The sequence below is a fragment of the Danio aesculapii genome, chromosome 19 (assembly GCF_903798145.1).
Source record: "Danio aesculapii chromosome 19, fDanAes4.1, whole genome shotgun sequence".
NCBI classification, from domain to species: Eukaryota; Metazoa; Chordata; class Actinopteri; order Cypriniformes; family Danionidae; genus Danio; species Danio aesculapii.
In genome coordinates this window covers 46,702,779-46,725,264 of record NC_079453.1, presented here as the reverse complement: position 1 = coordinate 46,725,264, position 22,486 = coordinate 46,702,779, and the positions used below count along the sequence as shown (strand labels likewise).

The following is a 22,486-nucleotide window of genomic DNA, read 5'->3' as shown; positions in this document are numbered from 1 at the left end:
AAAAAAAAATGGGATTTCTAGCATTAAAACAAAGGGTTAATGCAATGTAATCTATAATTAAACATTCACTATTGCATCCTGAAAATACGTATATAGGGATAATTAAATATATTATATACAGACTAATGAAATATTGTGTAACTTGTCTAAGTGTAAGTTCTGTTGTAGTTTACTAATATGTTGAAAGCATCAAAAAAATCATAATTTTCATTTTAGAGTCTCTTTTATTAGGTTTTTTGTGTCAGTATTTTTTATATCTAGTTTCTCTGGAACTTCTGTGGATTGCTTTCAGATTTTTTGTGTCATGTGTCATGTTTAATTTAATTGTTTTCTTTCTGAACAAAAATAATATACAGGTGAAGTCAGAATTATTAGCACCCCCCCCCCTGAATTATTAGCCCCCCTGTTTATTTTCTTCCCCAATTTCTGTTTAATGTAGAGAAGATTTTTTCAACACATTTCTAAACATAATAGTTTTAATAACTCATTTCTAATAACTGATTTATTTTATCTTTGTCATGATGACAGTAAATAATATTTGATTAGATATTTTTCAGGACACTTCTATACAGCTTAAAGTGACATTGAAAGGCATAACTAGTTAATTAGGTCAACTAGGCAAGTTATTGTATAACGATGGTTTGTTCTGTAGACTATCTGGAAAAAAATAAGCTTAAAGGGGCTAATAATATTGTCCTTAAAATGGTTTTTAAAAAATTTAAAACTGCTTTTATTCTAGCCGAAATAAGACTTAAATATTATCAGACATACGGTGAAAAGTTCCTTGCTCTGTTAAACATCATTTAGGAAATATTTAAAAAAGAAAAAAAATTCAAAGGGGGGGGCTAATAATTCTGACTTCAACTGTATATATTATTATTACTTTATTTTAACCATGATTTAGAAAGAGACACCTATTAAAGTTTTGTTCGGTGTTAAAACAGTGTAAATAACCCCAAACAAAATCTAACCCCTAAAATTTTTGTTCACAAAATACAAACTAATTGTCACTTTAAAACTTTATATATATAAAATGTTCCTTCAAACCAATAGTTTTTACCTCATTATTTAGATTTAAGTTTTTTTTTTGCCATTTAAATTAAAATTGAATTATTATTTATTATGAACTGTTTTACCCACATTTTGACATTTTACTTTTTCCAAAAATGCTTTTCTAGGAGTTTATGTCTTGTTTCTAGTACAAATTTCTAATAATTCTTAAATCAAGAAGCATTTTTAGACAAGCAACAAATATTGTGTTTTCAGAAATATGCCAAAATTAAGTGAGCTTTTTCTTAAAACAAGCTAAATAATTTGCCAATGGGGTAAGCAAAATAATCGTATATCAAAACCAAAAACAAGATTATTTTGCTTAAGAAAAAACTCACTTAATTTCGGCATATTATTTCTGACAATATTTTTGCTTGCCTAGAAAATGCTTCTTGATTTAAGAATATTTTAAAATTTGGACTAGAAAGAAAACAAAAACTAAGTAAGAAAAGCATTTTTGCTGTGAAGCTATTGGAAATCTTGCATTAAATATGCCAAGTATATAAAATCACCTTCATAATTAATTTTGCTTAATTAATTTTGCAAACGTGGACACCAAAATATCATCTTTGACCCATATGCAATCAATTCTGTTAAATTAATTAGCTTTTCTTATAATTACTTTTGAATCGATCGACAGGCCTGATTTTAACACGCCCTCCTATATCTGGGACACAGAGAATAGCTACTAGCACATGGGGAAGTGACATCATGACACAGACACTCATCAGAGCTCAGTTTCTCCTTCTTAAATGGCACTGGCATTTAAAGAAAGCACCTTTAGAGCCCTCTGTATTTAGGGAACTATTTTTATAAATATATAAAAGTAAAAAAAAAAAGCATTGGCGTCACTGTCATCTCCCGCTGCACTGTGACACACTGAGTCCACACTTACAGCCTACATTTATCAGACACACACACATACACAAAGACTGCAGCAAGTCTGCCTCGCTTCAACGGGGGCGTTTATTTGTTTGAAGAATGTTTAGACAAAACGAGCTGATAAAAAGGAGCTGCAGGGAAAGCAAGAGTAGTTATTCTCTCCAAAAAAAGATAGATTTGAGACTGCAGAATTTATCCGCATCATCTCCCAGTTTATTAAAGGCATAGTTCATCTCAAAATGCTAAAGTCTGTCACTATTTAATCACAGAACCTGCGTGTGGCGCTGAAAAAAATGACAAATCTGGGAAGATGCACCTACTGTACATCACCAACCCAGACAATATACTGTGAGGATCGAAAGTTTGGGCACCCCAGGTAAAAAGTTGTATTAATGTGAATAAAGAAGCCAAGGAAAGATGGAAAAATCTCCAAAAGGCATTAAATTACAGATTAGACATTTCTAAAATATGATTTTATTTCCATCATTTACACTTTCAAAATAACAGAAAACAAAAAAATGGCGTCTGCAAAAGTTTGGGCACCCTGCAAAGTTTATAATATGCACTGTCCCCTTTGAAAAGCTGAGACCTGACAGTGTCATGGATTGTTCTCAATCATCGTCTGGAAAGTCCAGGTGATGTCAATCTCGAAGGTTTTAAATGGCCAGACCTTGCCCCAACAATCAGCACCATGGGTTCTTCTAAGCAGTTGTCTAGAAAACTGAAACTGAAAATAGTTGACGCTCACAAAGCAGGAGAAGGCTATAAGAAGATAGCAGAGCGTTTTCAGATGCCAATATCCTCTGTTTGGAATGTACTTAAGAAATGGCAGACATCAGGAACAGTTGAAGTTAAAGCAAGATCTGGAACACTAAGAAAAATATCAGACAGAACAGCTGGCAGGATTGACTGCACGATCCCTCCAGAAAGATCTGGCAGACACTGGAACTGTGGTACACTATTCCACTATAAAGAGATACTTGTACAAATATGGTCTTCATGGAGGAGTCATCAGAAGAAAACCTCTTCTACGTCCTCACCACAAAATTCAGCGTTCAAACTTTGCAAATGAACAAATAGACAAGCCTGATGCATTTTGGAAACAAGTTTTGTGAACCGATAAGGTTAAAATAGAACTTTTTGGCCGGAATGAGCAAAGGTACGTTTGGAGAAGAAAGGGCACAGGATTTAATGAAGAGAACCTCTGTCTAAGTGTTAAGCATGGAGGTGGATCAGTCATGCTTTGGGGTTGTGCCACTGGGAACATTTTACGAAGGAAAACTGGATTCAATAAAATTTCAGCAAATTTTGGATGGTAACTTGATGCCATCTGTGAATAAGCTGAAGTTAAAGAGAAGATGGCTTCTCTACAAATGGATAATGATCCTAAACACACCTCAAAATCCACAGTGGATTACACCAAGAGGTGTAAACTGAAGGTTTTGCCATGGCCTGCACAATCCCCTGACCTAAACATAATTGAAAATCTATGGATAGACCTTAAAAGAGCAGTGTGTGACAGACAGCCCAGAAATCTCAAAGAACTGGAAGACTATTGTAAGGAAGAATGGGCAAAGATACCTCAAACAAGAATCGAAAGACTCTTGGCTGGCTACAAAAAGCGTTTACAAGATGTGATACTTGCCAAAGGGGGCAGTACAAGATACTAACTCTGCAGGGTGCCCAAACTTTTGCAGACACCTTTTTTTCTGTTATTTTGAAAGTGTAAATGATGGAAATAGAATAAAACTTTTTTTGACATATTATAAGAATGTCTAATTTGTAATTTGATGCATTTTGGTGATTTTTCTATCTTTCCTTGGCTTCTTTATGCACATTAATACAATTTTTTACCTGGGGTGCCCAAACTTTTGATTTCCACTGTATCACTAGTAAAAATGTCAATAAAAGTCACTATTTCAATTTTTTATGCTTAAACGTTGTTGGAGGGAAAATCAAAGTCCCATAATGTGATTCAAAAGCATAAATAAATAAGAAAAAATGAAAAAATTGTGACCTAAAATGTCTTCACGTGATGTCACAGTAAAATATCTGTGTCCTATAACAACCACTGCTCGTATTGGACTGGTTTGATTGGACTTTTATTCACACTTGCATTGATGTGGCATCTCCTCCATGATCTTTTAGAGAATGGCAGTCAATTACGCTGAGAACGGGGCTATCGGGGCGTCTCGTTTGATGATAGTGATTTGCTGCTTCTCCGAGACATTACTGGAACATTGCATCTGAAACAATCACAGAGCTGTTTTGCATCTGAAAATCATCATCTCACACTTTCTGAAGCAGAATAAAGCAGAAGGGGGGAAAAGGCAATTTCAATGCCAGGCGAGTTTGAACCAGGCTTTTGTGAGTCCTCAATGGATCTAGCCGATAGCAGCTGACATATGTGATGTATTAATCGTTTACTCGACTTAAAGACCCCATGAAATGAATATCGAGAGTTTTAGACCTATGGTGCTGTTCTTGTAGTTTTTGCTGGTGTGCTTCTGAAAGTTTTTTGTACACTAAATTGCATTTGTATTCACAATTAAACATTCAGAATACTCAATATTGATCTTGCACTCAAACATATTCACACTTTTGTCCAATTAAATGCTTTCTAGAATAAGAATGTACCCTTTTATTAAATGTTCATTAATTTTGATGTCTCCTATTGTACACTTTAGAATAATATCAATAAATTAACATCATATTTTGTGATTCACAAATATTTTTCGTTTATTTATGGTTGTGAATTGCATTATGGGATGTTGATCTCTGCTCTGTCGACTTTTGATGTTGAAAATCTACTCTACAGTTTGACAAAGTGACTTTTATTGACATTTGAGTAGTTTGAAGTAATATAAGAAATACGATTTAGAGAAATAAGTGTGTAAAATAACTGAAAATATACTGGCAGTTTATTACAAGGTTATTGTAGTGTAATAAACACCAACCCAGAGAATGTATGATGACCATCAACCGTTTTCTCAAAAGGATGACAAGCTGACAAAACATTGCTGCAACTCTGATACAAGTTTTATTCATGGAGAAAATTAAAAAGCATTCCAGTGTTTCTACCAGTTTGTGTATATTCCATGCAAAGTATAAAGCTGATCGCTCAGTTCTTGTAACGTGACTCGCTGTGCACTCGTGGCATTCTGAAAAGCTGAGATGTTTAAAACTGGGTTCACCTGGAAGATGCAAGTGCATCACTCCCAATATGTGCGCGCAAGCCTTTTCGCCCTCATTGGAAATAGCGAACTTGCATGCGGAAAAGACGCAATATGTGAATGGACCCTAAGGCCAAGGTCATTTGCAATCTCCAGCAGTTGATCTTCTTGCACAGACATGCTGGATTCACCTGGTTTGTTGACAAATGGATCCATTCCTTGGCAGTTCGTGGGTCCTTCGCTGGGTCTTTTCCCCTGCTCAAAGAAATTTCACAAAGACGTCTCTTTTTAACTCATTTTGTCTGCTTCTGGGTTAAACTTTGGCGCTCAAGTGACCGAGAAGTAACTGTGGGAATGCGTCATTTTTCAAAATAAAAGATCATTCAGACTCAGACAATAAATAAAACGGAAAAAATTAATGATTTCTTGTGTGACCTGCTACCAATTGATCCATGGACTGGTACCGGCCTGGGGTTTGGGGACCTCTGATCTACATTACAGCATAAGCATTTTTTCTGAAACAGCTGGTTTAGGAATAAACCCCAACTTTAAAAGAGGCTACTCTGTTCTGATTGGTCAAATTGAGTCCTTGGGATCTATTTTAATGATCTAAGGGCAAAGTCTAAAGCAGATGGCGCAAAGCATTAAGGCTTTGTTTGAATACACTTTTGCTATTTTAAGGATGGAAAAATACGCTCCGTGCTCCGGTGCATGGTCTAACAGTGTTGTGCTTATTCTCTTAATGAGTTCTGGGTGTGTTTTGAGCATAACATGCATTAAACCAATCAGAGTCTCATCTCACATTTCCTTTAAGAGGCAGTTGTGACACACCATGGTGCAATCACTATTTACATGGTGGAATTTGTAAGTGGAAAAATTGAGCGCTTTACTAGTGAGAAAACAGACCATCTGCAGCATGATTTTCACTACTTCTATTTTTTTTTTTCTTTTTTTTTCTTTTTTTTTTATATATATATTATCTGTTTTTTGTCCTGTCTCTGTAATGCTGTTGCACTGTAGAAGCTCTGTCACGAAAACAAATTCCTCGTATGTGTGAACATACCTGGCAATAAAGCTCTTTCAGATTCTGATTCTGAAAAGGATAAAGAACGAGCTTCCTCCATTCAGCCTCTTTACTTTCTCTTTACTTTACCTTTACTTACACGAAAGTGGAGTAAGGAAACTGTGTTGGACGCACTGCACAGAAGATATCCATTAGTCTACATATTTAATTTAGTTTGTTTAGCACAATGATTTGTTTCAAAACTATTTCCAAATTCAGTCTAATTTCCAGCAGACGAATGAATGAACAATAATAAGGAAGTGTGGTCAAAAAACTGAGTTATATCCAAACACACATTCACATATTCTTATGCCCCATATGGTGATGCAGACATCTCCAAAACCAGACAAGTGGACAAATCTAAGCTTGTTTTTATTAAAACAAATATAAATAAGCATATAATAAATAATACAATACTGCTAATAACAATAACATTATACAAACGCAAATCGTCATGAATAAACTGAAAAAAGCCCCTCAAGGTGAAAAGTGCATGGGGTAGTGGTTTTTATATTTATGTAGAAAATAATATTTGAATCCTTTATTTTTTTCATATGTAAAGATAGTTTTGTATTGCTGTACATCCTATGTGTATTAAGAAATGTGTAAGCGTTTGGGCCGTATAGGTGCATAACTAAGACTGTATAGCGCGGTCTGATTCAGTTCCTCAAAATAGCAATGCACCAACAATGCGCTTCAACATACCTCCTTTTTAGACCAGCACACCCATGAACAGGGGTGTAGCAACCAGAGAGGACGCGTGGGGGGGGGGGGATACGTCCCCCTCACTTTTAGAGACAGACCATTTAGAAACAGGTGATTAATAATTATATTATTAATCAGTTTTAAAATGTCCGCTACGGCCCTGCCCATGAGTCCACAAAGTGGTGCGAATGGATTTGCTATTTAAACAACGTGGCACAAAACGGGAAAATTAGAGTTGCGCTGGACCTAAAATAGCAACAAATCACACCAAACACATCATGTTGCGCTGGCTGTATGATAGGTCTCCTTATCTTTAGAATGTATTTATTTTTTGCTCTTCTAGGCCTCAGTTCTTATTTCAGACCCAGGTTTTACTTTTGGGAGATAATAACTCCATTTATCATGCACTTTGCAGATGTTTTACTTTCACAAACAGCTACATTATATTAAAGGTCACATCCAAAACAGCGTAATGGGGAACATTTTCTGATTGGCAATTACAATAATTTTGCATTGTCCTCCAACGGGATCCAAAATAAATGATATTTACGAGCACTCGCCTTTATTTAAATATTAAGCACATCAGCACGGAAAGAAAAAGCATGCTCATCAAGTGATTTCAGCGGGTGTTTAGACATTAAATGTTTCGTCACATCTACACCACACGGATTTCTCAAGCTTTGCGCTACAAGCTGAAATCACTGCTCGCAGGATGCAAAAAAAAGAACGTGTGTGGGTACATTTCCAGCTATTTTAGCATACAGTGATTTGGTTGAAAATTTGGGCTACGGAGAGTCTTTAAATGAAAGGGAAATTGCCTGCGTGCAAAGAGAAACAAATTACAACTGTGATTATGCAAATGAACTGTGGCTTTTTATGAGTGCGCAAAAGACGCACGGTGAAGAACAAAATATACCGTAGCCTGGAAGAGCTATTACAAAGGCAAATATACCTCTAAATGTGTCATATCAGCCAAAGAAATTGGACTTTAATTAAATAAAAGCTCCTCTGGTGCTCAGGATGTTGGAATTAGAGTCTGGAGTTAATCAACACACATTATGGAGAGCTATAGCAAGGATGGGCCTGTCGTTCTCAGCTTACCATACTGTACATGAGGATGAACGGTGGATAACAAGCAACTCAACATCGGCTCCATATCTGATGCTGATTGACAGTTTAGGTCTAATAATTCCTCCATATAAATGAGGTAAACTCAACCTGGCATGTAATTAAAAGTCAGTATGTTGTTGTTGTTAGATTGATTTACATTGCCCGTCTGTATGTTCTCTGATAAACGATAGGATTTGAGTGTCTAAAGCGAACATCAGAGTGACAGCTCTCACCCAAAGGCATGGAGTGTGAATCTCGTGTTTACAGCATCTTCATTCAGCCAACAAATGCCTGCAATTGAGCACAAGCAGTGCTGTGTTTCCCATCGCTATTAGAACAGCGGGATTTCATTGGACTAATGTTTTCTTCACACATACACTGTTACACGCTTTTAGAAGAGCTTGATGTCTTGTATGTAGGCTTGTCTTGTGTATAGTCTACCGTTGTAAGTTTTGAGAACACATTGGTATGGGAACACACAGGGCCCAGTTAAATACCCCAAAGCAATATGGCACTAGTGTTTTTTTGCAAGTTTCAGCCTGGTGCAGGTTTTATTGTCACATTTTGTGCCATGTTGTTTAAATGGAATTGCATTTGCCTAACTTTGTGCACACAAAGGCATGCTGGTCTGAAAAGGAGGTTGTTACGCCCCGTGTGGCTCGGAGGATGAAAAGGGCTTAACATAATTATGACAACCCAATCTTTTATGAATTCCCCTGAGACGTTAGCTGCTATGAATCGACACAGACAACAATGTGGCAAAAAAAAAGTGGTTCGTTTTTTTACAATAAAGATAAAGGAAAATATTTAAATCACCCAAAATGTATTTACAAATGTGTACAATAAATGCAAAATAAAGTAAAGAAACAAACCTGATAGAGGGAAGGAAAATAAGCGGTGCCAAATCAAAGAAAATAACAAATTAAACACCCGCTAACTAATCCCTCCCCCCAACTCTAAATAACTAAAGAGAAATATGTAAATAGGTAAAAAAACATCTTCGGCGCCACACACCCCTTACTCAACTGCACTCACTGGAACAAACATACACAGAATAGCACCCGCTTCTAAACTAGTGGATTAACAGAGAATCAACTACGTGTGTGAAAATGTAAGTCACGTGACATACTTCACTTTCACTTCCCTTTTAGTACATTTTAAGCAAGTTTAGGATGAGACGTTCTAAACAGATGTACAACTCACAAAAAACTTTAAAACGAACCAGAGAACAAGATAGGCACAAAATGTCACACAAACAAGCACAGCAGCAACAAGGATCCCCCTCTAATCTGGCTTGAGTCATCACTGGAGTGCTTAAATAACCCCCAACCTCTTCTGATTGGTCCACTCGGGAGAACTCAGCCAACCAATCGGAACACCTATTTCAGAAGAACAGCAGACAGCAAATAAAAACAGAAAGGGGAGGAGAGAACAACAGAGCAACACCCCCAGGAATGTAACAGAGGTGTGTTAAGGCGCATTGTTGGCGTATTGCTATTTTGAGGCAACTGAAATAGACTGCGTTATTGACCACCTTATTATTTATTTATTTATTTTGTATTGTCTCATTTCTGGGAAATTTGTCTGGAACACATTACAACGCAACCAGTTTTGGTTTTTAGATATCATTATAGCATTTTGCAACAAAATACGCATACACATTGCTTAATACACACACAGGGATGCACAGCAACACACAGATATCTTTAAACATGAAAGAAGTAAATGATTAAAATGTAAAAAAATAAAATTATTATTGTCTACATTATAAAATGCTTCCTCCTCCCATGTTTTCCTCATCTCATGGGGCTTTATTGGAATATGGCTCTGTTGCTTCATGACAATTTATTTTTGTTTAGTGTTATTACTATTTATTATATGCGTATTAATATTTGTTGTTTTATTGTTTTTTTTTTTGTTTCGATTCAACAATAGTTTTTAGTGACGTATGCATCAGTATATAGGGGCATAGGAATAGGAAGTGTGTTTGGATAGAAGCACACTTAGTTAATCTATTTGTTTGCTGGAAATTAGAACTGATTTTAGAAAGAGTTTTGAAACAATATCTTTGTGCTTAGCAAACGAAATTATGAAAATAAATATGTAATGGATGCCTTTAGTGGATTGCGTTCACCACCGTTTTCCGAATCCATGGTTGAAAGTAAGAGACTCATTCTGTAGATGGTCATTAACCTCGCGTAGATGGTCTTTAACCGTTTTCTTGCTAGTGAAGCATTCAGTTTTTTGAATGTCCACCATGAAAATAGCGAATGAGACACTGATTAGTTTAATTCAATTCAATTCAATTGACCTTTATTTGTATAGCGCTTATACAATGTAGATTGTGTCAAAGCAGCTTCACATGAAAGGTCATAGTAAATAGGAACAGTGTAGTTCTGTGTGTAGTGTTTAAGTTCAGTTCAGTTTAGCTCAGTTCAGTGTGGTTTAATAATCACTACTGAGAGTCCAAACACTGAAGAGCAAATCCAACGATGCGCAGCTCTATAGATCCTGAACCATGCAAGCCAGTGGCGACAGCGGAGAGGGAAAAAAAAAGGGTTAAGGGGTTTTATTTTCAAAATACACCCATGATTCCTTCAAATAATGACAACCCTTTTAGACTATGCGCCCGGCTTGACGACTATTTTTCTCTTCATTAAAATATCAAAAGTGAGCACAACCTTTGTGCTTTTGTGCTATCCGTTTTAAACTTTGCACTTAGATTATTAAAATAGTGCCCAATTTTCACAAATAAGTAAACTCCTGTTTGGACTGCTTATCAATAGTTGGTATGGTAGTTATTGTAGCATTAAATATGGTTTATAATTTAAATAAATAGCCAAAATCTAAGCTAATTAGCACCTAGTTAAAACTGAGAATTGTTCCCTATACTGAAGTGTTATCAAATGTTTTTGAGATAAGTCATTTATTATGTAGCTAAAAGTGCATTTATTTGACATAAAAATGATGCTTAACAGAGCAAGGAAATTTTCAAAGTATGTCTGATAATATTTTTTCTTCTGGAGAAAGTCTTACTTGTTTTATTTTGGCTAGAATAAAAGCAGTTTTTTATTTTTTAAGTTTTACCTTAATTTTTAAGGTAAAAAAAAAAACATTATCAGACACAGTGAGACTTTTCTTGCTCTATTAAATGTTATTTGGGAAATATTTAAAAAATAAAATAAAATTCGAAGGGGGGCTAATTATTTATTTATGTCTAAATGTCTAAAATGTTTTATTTTATTTTATAATGGCAAAGCTGAATTTTTAGCATCTATCACTGTAGATTTTAGTGTCACATGAACCTTTTGATTTTACAGTCAGGTAGTCTTCATTGTAGTTTTTAACTTTATTATTAAGTGATTTGAGTCATTGCAAAGATGTATGGATGCAGTCCTCCAAGATCATGGGAGTCATACACAATATTCAATCTGTTTCCACTGCAGCATGACTTTATATTCTATACTGGACATTATTTCTGTTTAATGACAAGACTTTTGTCTAAGCAAAGTCAGACCTTACTGTCCTGATTAAATAATTAAAAATTAACATTTTATTTTGGTAAAATAAGCGTAATCTAGGGGTCTTTGCCTTTCATATAAGCCACTTCTGATAGCTAATGATCAACTGGAAGTCAAGTTATTATTTGTTGTTCCTAAAACTTGGATAGGACAAGTCTTACACACCTGAATGGAACCATTTCAAGAGTTCCCACTTAGATATGCTTGGCGTATAAAGCAGGTTTGGCATGCTGTCCCGGGAGAGAACCCTGAGCTCGGAGATATTTGAGCCCAGGGCTCCCACCCGGTCGATAAGCATATCAGGAGATCCGAGATCAGGTAGGTCTCGAGAGCTCCCCCTTTTAGAAAAGGGAGGAAAAGGAGGAGAAGGGGTGGAAGGGGGGATTCTTCCAAACGAAGATAAACATTAGGGAGAAAATGATCCATTTATAGTAAACTAGGATCACTCTGATTGGATTATTACTGATTACAGATGAGTGGCCAGACGTGCTCAATCATATCACGTGCTCCTCTCCAAATTAGTTTATGAAACTTCACTTAAATAAATGCATTTGAAATTCTGAAAAGTTATTAAAAACTAGATTGTTTTTTACTTTTCAGCACATTGTTACTGATTCTTTACAAGGCATGAAGATATTAGTGAATACAAAATATTCAGTAAACAGAAGGCCACCCCTTTTTCAAAGGCTGATGTTGAAAGTTGAAATGACAGTGAATAAATCCTACTTTCATTTCTGTTCATTGATATTTAGACTCTGCTGCTGTTTTTTGAATTGCCTTTTTATCAAGGAGAAGGCGAATCTGATTTATTGCTTTTGAGCTGGCAGCTTACCAAATAAATGATTAGAAATTACAGAGGGAAAAATGAACTAATTTCCTGCAGTGACCAATCAATGTAAAGGGCACATCTATTCGGCGCCGTAATTTAATCATGCTCTAAAAATGTTATTTAATATGAACCTGTTGTGAGAGAACGGTTTCTAGGAAGAAATCGTCCCACGTTGCTGCACTAAATGTGTTTACACTGAAGAAAAAAACATGTAGAAGCTTGGAAGCCATTTTTACTTAGAAAAAGGCTAGTAAATTCGCAAAACTTTACCTGGTAAAAGCCTATAATCATAATTATTAGTACTTAGTTTTTAGAAATTAGTATATTAGTAAATAGAAATGTTTAAGTTACGTTTCCTTGGGTGTTTCCAGTCATTTTTTGATTCGTTGTTTGTTTGTTTTACTTAATTATATTACAATTTACATTTTTTTTGTTAAGTTTTGTTACATAACAACTATATTTATCTTGTTTTGGTTATCTTGAATAACATTTCATTTAAATATTAAAGGATAGTTCACCCAAAACTGAAAAATCTGACATTTTACCTCATTTTACTCAGTTTACTTGTTTCAAACCTAACCAAAGTTAAAGAAGATAGAGAAGACAAAAGACAACTGGGAAACCTATAACCATTGACCTCCATAGTATTTGTTTTTCTTTCTATGGAAGTCAGTGGTTACAGGTTTTCAGCATTCTTCGAAATATCTTCTTTTGTGTTCAACAGAAAAAAAAACTCTTTTTTTTTAGACTGTGAATACATTTCAATTTTTTGGGTGAACTATCCCATTTAATGTGATTTGTGATGCATTACTTCTGTTTCTTAATAAATAAATAAAAACACTGCCAAGCTTTTTTAACTTTTACAATGAAACTTTTACAATATAATAAAGTTTTTACCATGCAAATAAACTTTTCAATAAACAAATTAAACTAAGGGGAGAATATCTAGTGAACGAGTTGAATGTGTTTTACAGCTTTGGGGGTAAATAACCACAGTACCTGTTCTCTTTCATTTTATGTAAATTAGCTGCATTAAATTATTATGTGTGAATCCAAGAGAGCATGCGCATAAATTTCCTGACTTTGTGTAGCATCTTTTGGGCGATGCAGTGGCGCAGTAGGTAATGCTGTTGCCTCACAGCAAGAAGGTCGCTGGTTCGAGCTTTGGCTGGGTCACTTGGCGTTTCTGTGTGGAGTTCTGCATTTGCGTGGGTCAGTCCAAAGACATGCGGTAAAAGTGAATTGGGAAGGCTAAATTGTCCGTAGTGTATGAGTGTGTGTGAATAAGTGTGCATGTGTTTCCCAGTGATGGGTTGCAGCTGGAAGGGCATCCGCTGCATAAAACAAATGCTGGATAAGTTGGCGGTTCATTCCACTGTGGCGACCCCAGATTAATAAATGGACTTAGCCGAAAAGAAATTGAATTAATGAAGCATGTTTTATTGACGTATGTCATTTTCTACATTAGTTTAACAGATAACGAAACAATAAGTATTACTTGAGCATGTCCATTTGAATTTAATTTTGTAAGTAAAGCACAATAAAAACAGAAACCTCATGTAGCTTATTGAAGTACACGGCAAAAAATACATTTACGACTTAGAATTTCTGTCTTGTTTTGTAGAAGTCCATCTATTAGCCCAATGACGAAACTAACTGCGTGGTCGAAGGTTAAATGCATGTAAGCCTTTTCTAGTGCTTCTGAAAAGAATTCTGTTATTTATTAGAATTTATTTATATGTGTTTTTTAATCTGACTCCCAATTTTACAGTCAAAATTAGACTGTATTTCTATTTGTAAGATGGATCACATTCATCATTTATGACTCAATTCAGAGTTTTGATCTATATCTGATCCCATACTCTTCAGTAATACGTTCATTAGGGACCAAACACCGCTCAGAGTTTCACACCATAGGTTTTGCGTGTCTTCTCACGGACAGTATGTCGACACTCTGAAGTTAGTCAGAGGATGTAGGGTTAGCTAATACTTATGTAGTCTGGCTGCAAACTGCTCACTCATCTTAAAAAGTAGTAGATTTATTCAGATGAATAAAGATCTCCATGCTGTCGTGCCACACTGATCCGTACAGTCAAATGTGTCTTCAGAATCGAAAGTCTAATCATGTTGAATCATAAAGGTAGTGCAAGACTCCACTTAATCTACTGAATATAAAAAATTTCAGGAGAATTCAGAATCAAAACGTAACATTTTATTTGTCAGTAAAATTGTATTATGTTAATTACATAATAAAATGATCAGAAAGCCAATTCAGAGATGAGACTGTAAAAATACAACATCCACTACTCAAAAGATAAATCAAAGAGCTAGAGATGCACACCTGACCCGAGAAGTTGCTGTTAATCATTTCTAGAGGGCAGGAGCATCTGGCAGACATTTTATCAAAGCCAAAAACCAAATAAACATATACAAATGAAATACTACAGTGAAATTAAGACCATTTTACTAATCACGCAGAGACATTTAAAATGATACTAAACGTGAATATAAGGCTACAAGATACACCCTATTAAAACCTTGGTTTAATTTTACTGAATTATTTGTATTTTTATTGTTCAATATTGTGCCTGAATACTGTTAGACTCGGAAAAAGATAAAACCCAGTTTATTTTAATTGTATCTTTTTCTTAATTGTATTTATCTATGCTTGTATATTAGTTAGTGAATTTTATTTTCTTTTTCAAATATTTCCCAAATGATGTTTACCAAAGCAAGAAATTTCTCACAGTATTTCCGATAATATTTTTTCTAAAAAAAATTCTAGAATTTTTTGCCTCCTTAAGCAATATTTTTGTTTTCGATTGTCCATGTAACAGGATCATTTTAAGTATATTTCACTATATTTTCCTCTTGTTTAGTTACTCTTAATTTAAAAGTGTTTTGTGTTCACAAATATAAATGTAAAAAGGGTCTGTAAAACCTCTTCTCCCCCTTGGGGTTAACATCAAGGTGGTATAGTCCAAGCAGACATACCTGTTGTTCTATTATTTGAGCAGCCTTTTCTACCTCTTCCCTGAACTGACGAGGATCGCTATACCTGTTCCACATTGAACTTAGCACTGGTCGTAAATAATACACACACACACACACACACACACACACACACACACACACACAAATACATATTTAAGCTTGATTTAAATCATTTGTTTTATTTAATGATGTAAAAACAATTTGTTATATTGTAGAGTGTTATTTTTGTTGACAGCATACGTTTAATGGTATGAGCTGAGGCTGCCGAGCTGCTTCAAACATAATAACATTCTCTGTGCAGACTCAAAATGGTGTCCTCTCGTTATTAACAACTTAACACAACACAGAGCAAAAGAGAGTACGGTTACATCTACAGAACAACCTATTATGTTTACAAATGTGTTGAAAAAATCTTATAAGAAAAATTGTATAATAATAATTATAAAATAATAAATAATAATAATAATAATAATAAATAATAATAATTCTGACTATTTCACAAACTGCATTTGAATATTACCAGTATTGAATTCGACAAATTGAAAATGAATGGTGCTTTAAAAAGTCCTTGAATCTGCTGTTCATGAAAGAGTGGGATGCCTGATTAACAGATGTCGTTCTGGTCTTTTACTAGCCATCAGCTGTGGGCACCCGGGCAGCCCCATCTATGGTCGCACCATCGGCAACGGCTTCAACCTGAACGATGTGGTGAGCTTCTCCTGCAACATGGGCTACGTGATGGAGGGTCCGTCCCGAGCCCAGTGTCAGGCCAACCGGCAGTGGAGTCAGCCACCACCAACATGTAAAGGTGGGGAGAAAAGTTAAGTCTTTTATTCACACGGAGCTTTGCCTGATCCACCTGATGGCTGACTGAATTAAAGCGCCGCAGTGCACTCTGTGGGTAAGGAAGGGAGTTGCGGCGGTGCCGATATGTCCTGCTATAAGTAGCTACCAGTTGTGGGTTTTTGGTGGCTGAAAGTAAACTAATGTCATTGAGGAAACAAAAACATTTATTAAAATGCTATCATATTGATATGTTATTCTGCATGTGTGCACTCACTCACTGCTGCATGTGGGGATACTAACACAGTTTGCTGAATGTGTACTGTACAAATGTGCCTAATTTATTTACATATATTTGAATATTATATTTTAAAGAGGCTACATGTGTTGACCTTATTCTTCACGTACGAGCAGGCGCAGCCATTTTGGCTCAAGACTTCCGTTCTCATTCACTTCCATTGATTTTAATACACTAAAAACAGCTTGTTATGCTGCTTCATGTTGCAGACAGATATTTTCTTACTATATTCTTCTACTTTTTGTGTTTAGTCATTAGGTCTGCACAATATATCAATATCGAATGTGTAGTCTCATCGCAGAATATAATGTGGAATTTGTAATATAATTTCCTAATTACATTAAAAGCGATTGAACGCTTTAATAATGATTAATTTTACTGAATTATTTGTATTTTTATTGTTCAATTACTGTACCTGAATACTGTTAGACTCGAAAAATGATAAAACCCTGTTTATTTTAATTGTATCTTTTTCTTTATTGTATTTATCTATGCTTGAATATTAATTTTATTGTATTTTTATGCATGATTCAAGGATCATCCCAATTGAACATTATAAATTCTTTACAAATATAAATCTGGTGAAATTATACTGTATTTCCATATACAGTACATTGAGAATAACACAATATATCGGAATGTTAGATTTTTCCAATATCGTGCAGCCCTAATAGTCAAGAACACACTTGATTGTCGAGGAAGTAGTTTGACCATTTTCTGCTGTTTATTATTCCTAGTCATTTATCCTATAGGCGACTGAATCAGAAGTTCTAAAACAATCACAAAAATAAACACGGTTTTGCATTGTAGATTAAGGTAAATAATGCAGAAATCGTTGTTTTTAGCGACACCTCTGGCCGTTTAGTGAACTGCAGCTAGTTGTGTATTACTGTGCGTTCACACCGAAAGCGGAGAGAGCTTCCAAGGTCGCTCTGGCCGCCCTGGCTTATTACTTATTTAATGCATGTTCCTGTAAGAAAAGATTGTAAATCCGGCGACCGCAATAATCAAACCCTTGGGAACAACTGTGGTCGGAACCAAAGCTGTGTTCTCTGAACTCTTCGCAAGCGGTGGACTTCTCCATTCTGATTGCTTACCGCCGAACCACATCATAGCTCATTACCATAAAGTTGACTTGATTTCAACTCTCCTCGACGCTCACACCGGCGACGACGCACAGCACTGCTCCTTGCTGCTTATCACCGCCGGCTCTCATTGAAAATGAATGACTTACGGCTACTTTCACGCTCTCGCCGCTTTCGGTGTCAACGTACGTTGAGTTGTGCACATGTTACATTCTAAATGCGATTCAATGCTCAGATTTTTTGTTTGTTTGTTTGTTTGTTTGTTTGTTTTTTGATTAGCGGTGGAAAAATACGGAAATTTATTTGATCAGAAGTGGAAATAATTGGACATTTACTTTGATTTACCGTGATATACTGATAACAAATATTCAGACTGCTGGGAACAACGTTTATCCCTCAAACATATATTTATTTCAGTTTGTCTTTTTCCTGAAGCGAGTCTATTTAATAAAATATTTCGTCTTCTCAAAGTCAGACATTTTGCTCTTTCCAAAGTAACAATTTGTGTCAATTGATAGCTACTTTGTTAATGCTAATTTGTTAAAGCTAATGTTGACAAATGTCCATTTTTGTGCAGCTAGGGGGCGCTCAACTACTTTAACTTCTAAATATACTTTTGCGCACAACATTTTGGTCTCTTTTTGAAGCAGGAAACTCTGCTTTCCTCTCAATAACAAAATAATCATATGATACAAATAAGAACGGTTAAAAAACAACAACAATTCAGCAAGCATATGCTCATAATGAAGTGGATATGTTTACCAGCTTGTTGACCAACGAACGTCCCGAGAAAAAAAAAAACGACACTGCTATGATATTATAAAGTATATCAGAAACTAAATTGGCAGTGTAAGATTATAGTTAGATTTATTCCCGTTTTTGCAAAACACATTGACAAAGTACAGAAGTGATCTTTTAGCATTAAATATGAGCATTCATTTCATGAGTCATTTTAACAGAAAAGCTCTCATGAAGCCTAAACATCAAATCCTTTTGACATTTCCCATAAAGCTACACTGTAAATAAATATCTGTTAATAAACAGTTTCCATATTTTGTGATTCACAAGTGTTTTGCATTTGTTGTGAATTGCATTATGGGATGTTGATCTCTGCTCTGTCGACTCTTGATGTTGAAAATTCAACTCTACAGTTTAACAAAGTGACTTTTATTGACATTTTAGTAGCTTGAAATTATATAGTGTATAATAAATAATATATAGAGAAACAAGTCTGCAAAATGACAGAAAATATAGTGCAGTTGCTTACAAGGTGGTTGTAGCGTAATATACAACACCAACCCAGACAATATATCACTTTAAACTATTAGAAATCTTCAAAAAAGTCACTTGTTTAACTTTTCAAGGTTAAAAGTTGTTGGAAGAAAGATCAAGCTTTCATAATGCCACTCAAAAGCATAAATAAATGGGGGGGGGGGGTAATAAAATAAAAAAAATACATAAAAGTGCTAATTTATTGATATTTTTTATAGTGTACAATAGGAAATCTTGGTTTTGTTTTTTATTCTAGTTTGTAACCTATTAAACGTTGACACTAAAACGCAGTTTATCTCAAAATGCAAGCATTTAGCCTCTTTAAAATCCTGTTTTATAAATATTTATATATTTTAATAAACTGAACTACAGTTATATCCCCAGCTATTTTAACATCACCATTATTTGAGTTGATATCTGTGACACATTTTAAAAAACAGCCCCCAAAAAGTCTCATTCTGCATGCGTCAAGCATCTGACCTTACCTTGCAGGACACATTGACATTAGTTGTTTGAATATTATGAGATTTTATCTCAGGGTTCATTTTTTTAAACATTTAAACTCTCATGAGCGTAAACATCAAATCCTTTTGACATTCATATAAACCTACAGTAGGAAATCTTGTTTTTTTTTGTTTGTAAGCAGTCAAACTTTAGTTAAAAATCAATTAATATGTCAAAATGCATACATGTAGCCTCTTTAAAATACTGTTATATACATATTTATATATTTTAATAGAATGAATTACAGTTATATATTCCAGCTATTGTTACTTCGTCATCGTTTGAGTTGATATCTGTGACATATACTAAAAAACAGCCTAAAAAAGTCTCATTCTGCATGCGTTCGAGGATCTGACCTTACTTTGCAAGACACAATGACATTAGTTATTTGAATATTATGAGTTTTTGTTTAAGGGTTCATTTTTTAAAACATTTAAACTCTCATGAGCGTAAACATCAAATCATTTTGACATTCATATAAACCTACAGTAGGAAATCTTGTTTTTTAGTTTGTAAGCAGTCAAACTTTAGTTAAAAATCAGTTAATATGTCAAAATGCATACATGTAGCCTCTTTAAAATACTATTATATACATATTTATATATTTTAATAGAATTCATATATCCCAGCTATTGTTACTTTATATCATTTGAGTTATATCTGCTTTATCTATGACAAATACTAAAAAACAGCCTAAAAAAGTCTCATTAAAAAGACTATCAACTCAAACGATGACGAAGTAACAATAGCTGGGATATATAACTGTAATTCATTCATACATATATAAATATGTATATAACAGTATTTTAAAGAGGCTACATGTATGCATTTTGACATATTAACTGCTTTTAACTAAAGTTTGACTGCTTACAAACTAAACAATAACAAGATTTCCTACAGTAGGTTTATGTAAATTTGAGTTTAAATGTTAAGAAAATGACCCCTGAAATGAATGCTCATAATATTCAAAATAACTAATGTCATGGTGTCTTGCAAAGGAAGGTCAGATGCTTGACGCATGCAAAAGGTGACTTTTTTTTGGGGCTGTTTTTTACTATGTGTCTCAGATATCAACTCCAATTATGATTATGTTACAATAGCTGGGGATATACGACTAGTTCATTTTATTAACATTTTTAAATATCTATAAAACATTATAAAACTATTAAAAAGAGGCTATTTTGACATATTAACTGCTTTTAACTAAAGTTTGACTGCTTACAAACTAAAAAAAACAAGATTTCCTACTGTAGGTTTATGTAAATTTGAGTTTAAATGTTCAGAAAATGACCCCTGAAATGAATGCTTATAATATTCAAAACAACTAATGTCAGTGTGTCTTGCAAAGTAAGGTCAGATGCTTGACGCATGCAGAAGGTGACTGTTTTTTGGGGCTGTTTTTTTACTATGTGTCTCAGATATCAACTCCAAATATAAATATGTTACAATAGCTGGGGATATACAACTAGTTCATTTTATTAACATTTATAAATTGTTATAAAACAATATAAAACCTACAGTAGGAAATCTTGTTTTTTAGTTTGTAAGCAGTCAAACTTTAATTAAAAATCAGTTAATATGTCAAAATGCATACATGTAGCCTCTTTAAAATACTGTTATATACATATTTATATATTTTAATAAGATGAATTACAGTTATATATTTCAGCCATTGTTACTTCATCATTGTTTGAGTTGATATCTGAGACACAAATTAAAAAATAGCCCCCAAAAAAAGTCTCATTCTGCATGCGTGGAGCATCTGACCTACTTGTTTCCACTGAAGTCACTTGCTTAGTGCTTCTGCCAAATAACACATGTCTCTGTTCCTGTCCTCTCTCTTTCTTCTGCTTATTCAGTTGTCAATTGCTCTGACCCTGGGATTCCCGCCAACTCTATCAGGCAGAGTAAGATCGAGCACGGAAACTTCACCTTTGGCACGGTGGTTTTCTACGACTGCAACCCCGGTTATTACCTGTTTGGCTCACCTGTCCTCACCTGCCAGCCCACGGGTCAATGGGACAAACCTCTGCCCGAGTGTATCGGTACGTCCCTGGCACCTCTCAATGAAGATTTGGCAGTGGCATTGTGCCGCTGATTGCCTTTTCACCGGCGTAATAGAGCGGAATTAGTATCACGACCTTTTTCCTGCTGTTTAAGATCAGTGATTATAATTGAGGGACAGGTGGAACACGGATTTTTCTTTTGTGTGTATGTGTGTGGTGGATTAATTAGCAATGTTTTAATACATTCTAGGGTGATTTTGAGTCTTAATTTGGCCACTAGTTTCTCTGTGTTTCAGCAAATGGAAAGATTTTCAGTGACAAATCTCATTTTGACACATATTTTGGGAAAATGCTTCAAAAATTCAACAAAACGCTGTAAATGTATTATATTTCTGTTATGATGGTGGCTGTATTTGCCCCATTGACTTCCAATATATTGACTTTTTTTTATTGCAAAACCATGACAGCATATAATAAGGGCATAAGAGTGTCAAAATTATTTTTTTCTTCGATGCACTGTGATGCAGACACAGACAATTTGGTATTGTTTCAGTAATAGATCATAACCGGTTAATACGTACTGACGTATTATCTGACACTGAAGGTACAGCAGAACCTAGAATCACCTATTTTTTCAACTTCGTCTATCACGGATGATAGCTGAACATTATGCCCATAGACTTTTTTTTAGAGCCAATCGCAGCTCTTTCTGTTGAGTACGTGAACACAATGACCAATCATAAACGTTTAAGAACTTTTTTTATTATTAATTTTTTTAACTTATCAGGTTCTGCAGGTTGCAACATCCTGAATTTTGATCGCCAATCTTAAGCCAATTGTAATGGTTTGTTTTGGTTTTGGTCAATTTGAAATCATCCCAACCAATCGCAGAGCCCGGGGGACCAGCGTGAGTGCTCCAACTTGGCCTCCCCTGGTCCTTGCGTTTAAGAACTTGCTTGACAACGCTCAAAAGGCAAGCGGCATAATATTTACATTACTTTATTTGCTATAAATGTTAATGTTTTCTTTTGTGCATATACTTTGTTTTGTTTGAAACATTCAATAAGAGTGTTTTCTTTGAGCAGGTAAAATGCAAAGATGATTCCTTGGATTTACTCAATTTTTTATGTTAAGTGGTTGTAAACAATTTATTTGGGCTGAATTTAAACAAACAAATGAAGTTGAACATTATTAAATTAAATTTATTTGTT

General features: G+C 34.7%; 1 protein-coding gene across 1 annotated transcript in view; it reads left to right on the top strand.

Annotated features, from left to right (window-relative positions):
• csmd3b (CUB and Sushi multiple domains 3b) overlaps nucleotides 1-22,486 on the top strand; it is a 1,051,207-nt gene that overhangs the window by 877,766 nt on the left and 150,955 nt on the right. The window contains exons 54-55 of the mRNA XM_056479206.1: nucleotides 15,962-16,135; nucleotides 21,129-21,314. Coding sequence (XP_056335181.1) covers nucleotides 15,962-16,135; nucleotides 21,129-21,314 — 360 coding nt within the window. The remainder of the gene's footprint in view (nucleotides 1-15,961; nucleotides 16,136-21,128; nucleotides 21,315-22,486) is intronic.